The 5,195-nt window shown below is 33.6% G+C and overlaps 1 protein-coding gene across 11 annotated transcripts; it reads right to left on the bottom strand.

Annotated features, from left to right (window-relative positions):
* Nucleotides 1-1,000: 1,000 nt before the first annotated feature.
* On the bottom strand, nt 1,001-4,445 carry LOC137819067 (probable serine/threonine-protein kinase PBL10). Of its 11 annotated transcripts, XM_068622802.1 has the most exons (7): nt 4,102-4,424; nt 3,145-3,282; nt 2,950-3,008; nt 2,766-2,846; nt 2,124-2,265; nt 1,899-2,022; nt 1,001-1,480 (listed from the first exon to the last, which is right to left on the bottom strand). In XM_068622802.1, the coding sequence occupies exons 4-7, from the start codon at nt 2,813-2,815 to the stop codon at nt 1,437-1,439; spliced, it is 360 nt and encodes a 119-aa protein (XP_068478903.1). In that variant the 5' UTR covers nt 2,816-2,846; nt 2,950-3,008; nt 3,145-3,282; nt 4,102-4,424; the 3' UTR covers nt 1,001-1,436. The 11 variants fall into 11 exon arrangements, 8 of the variants coding, with proteins under 8 accessions (XP_068478903.1, XP_068478901.1, XP_068478899.1 ...); XR_011082228.1 differs by lacking the exon at nt 3,145-3,282 and having other exon boundaries at nt 2,120-2,265; nt 4,102-4,445; XR_011082227.1 differs by lacking the exon at nt 3,145-3,282 and having other exon boundaries at nt 2,095-2,265; nt 4,102-4,437.
* Between the last annotated feature and the right edge of the window lie 750 nt (nt 4,446-5,195).

Genomic DNA, 5,195 nt, shown 5'->3' with positions numbered 1-5,195 from the left:
TGTAGAATAGTTTTTACATTTTTTTGTCAAAAGTAGCATAGTTTATTTCTTTTGTATTTTTGTTGAAACATGCAAAGTGGTATCTAAAATGCTAACCTAAGTTTAATTAGAGTTTCCTACTCCTAATTGAACTTAGGTCCAGCCCACATTTAGCCTAAGTGGAGCGTAAGGTTCTAGAACTCCTAGCACATGGAAGAATTCTAAAACCTACCTCTTGTGTGCTGAATTTAGGAGCCACCTTCCCATGTACCAACATTTGAATTTCCCTCCAATTCACTTTTCATTTTCAGCCACTCTTGCTATATATAGAGGAGTTTGGTTCATGTAAATTCAAGATTAATTGAATAATGAAATGCTGCTAAAATTGTGTCATTCTCACTCCTTGCCTAAACACTCACTACAAAAAAAATGTTTATTAGAGTGGGCCAAAAATGGACCCTAACTATGAAAAACCTACACAAAATGGTATTTATCGTGAGCATAGCGTTTATGAAAATTTCGAAGCTAATATACTCGACGTAAAGATATTGACGGGTGCGGGCGACACATGACAGGTGTTTTTTTGCGTAGGTCAAGCGTGGGCTTAACCTTCAAAATATATTTATATTATTTATTTGAAGAAGTATAGGCTTAGCCTACAAGTTTGGCACACAGAGAAGACGTGAAATTTTTTTATTAAAAAATATTTTTTATTGAAATAAATCAATTTTAAAATTAACTAATGTTAAATCAATTTTAGAATTATTCTTTTTCTCTCTTTCTTATTGCATTTATCCTATTTTTTACCTGTTTCATTTTTTTCAATATTATTACTAAAGATACAATTATTTTAAGGAGCAATCTGATGAAGATATATTTTTCTTACTAAAAAAGTTGTTTATAACTTTTTCTTTATACTTCTTGTTTTTTTTTCTATGAGCAAGAAAAAATATTTTTTTTATAGGAACAAGGAAAAGCATATATTAATTAGGATAAGTGAGTTGTCCCAACCAATAGATAGTTTGTCTCCAAGTTAAATAGACTCTCTTACTAAATCATGATAACATATGACTTTAGTTTTCACTTTGCTAGTATTATACATTCATATGAAGTGGTCTCTTGTTAAACTTCCTCCCCACATTGAATTCATTCTACTGCAGATTTTTATCCCTATTGCCTTCCTTTGGTTTTCCTTATTGATAGAACCTGCAAAATGTTCACAGCCAAGTTCCACACACCAGTTCAAATTCATGATTTCCCAGTCCCTTATTACTTGACGCTATTACTCAGCCTTACAAGAAAATCTGTGACGAAAATAGAATTGCAACACTTATGCAACTGAATAATATGCCCATATACCAATCTCTAAGGCCATATAAGTGTTGTCATTCTTACTTCTAATTCCCCTGTTTACTTCCATCTTTACATAGTGTCACCCTGTTGTCGCTCCATGAACGTTATTTTATCCTCCAACATTGCACACTTTTGGGAGTAAGGTGACCTAGTAAACAATGTAAAAGGGTTAGTTAGATATCAAGATTTGGTATGCATCATCATCTCCTTGTTTGTATATTATGTCAAACACTTTGTATGACTAAGATATTGTCATTTCACAAATTTATAAACAAAGACCAACATAATAGTTTTGTGCACAAAGTGTATTGGTTACATCTCAAGAAAAGTGGCCTTCGGATAAAGCTTGAAAGAATGTACATGTAATGTTAGAGTGTTTGTAACCATTCCTATGCAAGCAATAATGTGTAGAGGCCACTCCAAAGAGTAGTAATGAACAGAGAAAATGACCTGAATTTGATCTATATGGTCCATCAACAACGAAAGTGTAATATTTTTATGGAAAATTGTGGCATGGAAAGCTAAAAGCAAGTAGGGAACTCAATTTGAGAAACCAGATATTGTACCTGTTGCTAGATACTCAAGTGTTGCATATCCATGTGTTCCCATGACCCTTGTAGAAACATGGCTCTTATCACCAGTTGGTCCATCTCTGGCAAGCCCAAAATCAGAAAGTTTGGCATTGTAGTTCTGCAAAACATACGTGAATTAACTAGCTTATTCATTGAATCCTAAATCCATCATATACATATTCAACTATACCAAGACATTCCCAAGTTTTCAGTACATGCCGTATCAAGCAGGATATTAGAAGTCTTGAAGTCTCGGTATATGACTTTAGTTTCTGTGTTATGGAGAAAAGCAAGAACCCTAGTAGCCCCAAGGGATATTTTCAATCTTAATGTCCAAGAAAGCTGCTGAAAATGAGACCCCCTACATTGATGATGATATCTTTAACGTTAGTATTGAAACTTTGGGAGATTAAGCAAAAATTACAATCTCTTCTGAAGGAGGAATAGCATAGCATTGCTACTACAAAGCCTAAGCCTATAAGGAAAGAAATAAGGTAATGTAGCAAACAATTCCTAAGATTGTTTCGCAATTACACAATTAATTGATTCAACTATATATTGAGATATTCTAGGATACCCTAAGTGTATTGGTATAAACTACATGGTACTGACTCCTGAATAGATGATTCTCCACACTTGATAAGTTGATACCCAGTGCAGATTTACAGTTAAACATGGAGTCCTTTGATTCAGATGTAAATAACTAATTATAGAACAAGTAACGTAGAAATAAAACCTACTTGTTAAGTGGGGTATGATATGTTATGTGAGTTGTGAACAAGTAATACAATGAACTTCCAAATGTAGTAAAAGGCTAAGTGACTACAAACATAATGGATAACTGGTATAAAGGCCACTCACCCAAAGTGCTGGTAATGCACACAACCTTCTCCAAGGCCCTCCATCAGCATCTCTCATCTTCAAATACCTCTTCAGCCTGACCTGGAAAGAAAAATGGTTTGTAATAACACAACTAGGAAAATGAAGAAAATCAATTGAAAAGAAATATTTTACCAACTAAAATGTCAAATCAACAGAAACTAACCTCAGGAAATATAGTTGTCAAGTGATCATGTCTGCTTCTGAACTAAAGTCCAGATTGACCTATAAAATTAAAAGCAAAAATATATTACTATCCAGTATCAGAGAAGCTTATATTGTGTCAAAAGATACTGTTTTCACCACATTTAAATTAGGATGGCTTTGTTAAAAGCCAGCTTGCAAATCATCGCATCTATACCTGTACAGTGCATGTCCTAAACATCATGTAAGGCACCAGAGAACCAACTTTAGGCAACACATGGTCAGAAAGCAAGTAATTGAACCATAAAGGTCAAGAATGAACTGTCTCGTTTTCAGTTACTACAAAGAATAGGAACTGCTGACAAAACAACCCATATAATAAAGAAATTATAAAAGAAAAACACCATCAGAGACATGATCTTTGGTATAGAAATATTTCTGGTGTAGAAGTACTAATGATTACAGTAGTAAATCTACAAAGTAACTATAAGTACATTAATAAAAATAGAAAAAACAGAAATTTGTAATTTTCAGTCGAAAGCAACTACGGATAAAGATAGCACATGTTAATGCGTTTCCAACATTGTGACTTAGCATAGAGGAAATATTTACTAGTATAGATTATCATTGTGTATTGTTCTGTGGACCAAGTATAAGCAGTATACACTAGTAATAACCAAATCCCATACGGTTGGGCTCGAGTCCAGCAAACAAATGTTTGCTGCAATAATCTTTAATCATAATAGTTAATAATGGTAAAAGAAAATCTGAAAAATGAGAAAAAAAAGGTGACAATAACTTACAAAAATAGAAGAAAAACAAGAATAAGAGATACGAAATTTAAAAAAAAAATGAAAAATGAGGTAAAGAATAAGAGATACGAAATTTTAAAAAAAAATGAAAGATGAGGTGCCATAGCAGATGGTACAGGGAGAATAGCTACAATCGGCCAAGGACAGAGTAGGAGAAGATAAAATATAATATTCACAAAACAATGAAGAAAGGTTTTAAAAACCTTATTTGAAACTATTCAAAAAAACAATTTGACCACAATGAAGATAAAATTATCCGTGGAGATATCAATGTGGAGATAGATACCGGAAATTCAAGGATCATAAGTTATCACAGAATCGAGAGATATCTAAGGTGAAAAGCGAAGGTGGGAGAGTGAAACCTGGTCGTGCAACATCTTCTTCACCAAGAACTGTGAAGCCTCCGCCTCCTCACCAAGACGACGAAGCCTCCGCCTCCTCACCAAGAACGGCGAAGCCTCCACCTCCTCATCAATAACGGCGAAGCCTCCGCCTCCTCACCAAGGGCGTCTTACTTTCACCTTCGAACCCTCACCGATTCAAACATGCAAGGTTTATGTTAGGGTTTCCAAAATTTGAGATAAATTGGGAAGAGAAGAAGGAAGATGCGAATTAGGGATTGTGGAAAGCAATGTTAGGGTTTCAGAGGGATTCAGAGGAGAATAAGGAAAGGAAGATGAGCCTTAGATTGTGGATGTGAGAAAAAAACATTGAAAAACCCAACTAATATAAATAAAATATAACTTCTTTGTGTAACAGTTAATTAAGCCTACATAAATTTATTTATTTTTTATACTAATTTTTATTATTATTATGTTATTTTTATTTATAATTTTATAAAAATGGTAGTGTGGGTTGGACCTATGTTTAATATTTATTTTTATAATTATTATTGTTGGTATATTGTTTCTTTGACCGACATTATATTTAGAATTTATTTTTGTTCTTTCTTTGTGTGGGTTAAGCCTACGATAATAACATCTATTATGAGTCTGTCACTTTTTTTTTGCAGCTAAATATCCTTTTTTTTTCGTAGTGTCTCTTAGGAATAGACTTTTAATCTTCAAATCTTCACCTACAAAGGGAGTTGGTCGAACCAGTCCTACTCTTCCTACTTCTCATGCACCTCCAAGGCTATCACAACTCTTAGGAGAGCCTTGTTCCACCATCAATCCATGGAGCTTCCGCATTCATCAACAAAAACCGCAAGAAAGGAGACACAAATCCATCACTTGGTATCAGAGCTATGGTCTTCAAGAGATAAATGTCTCTTTTCATTTTTTATGTTTGAGTTCTTCTTATTTTCGTGTTGTTCATCACTTGTTCATGTTGTCTTGCTGTTTTTACATTTTTAATTTGATTTAGATGTTGTTATAAGCATTTCAATCGGTACAAATTGTTCAAATTGTTCTTGAGCTTCTTATTTTCATTTTTTGTGTAGGAATCTATGTTGAAT

This window comes from Phaseolus vulgaris, chromosome 10 (assembly GCF_000499845.2).
Source record: "Phaseolus vulgaris cultivar G19833 chromosome 10, P. vulgaris v2.0, whole genome shotgun sequence".
Taxonomy (NCBI): domain Eukaryota; kingdom Viridiplantae; phylum Streptophyta; class Magnoliopsida; order Fabales; family Fabaceae; genus Phaseolus; species Phaseolus vulgaris.
The sequence above is the reverse complement of the archived record's forward strand: the minus strand, read 5'-3'. Positions and strand labels throughout refer to the sequence as shown.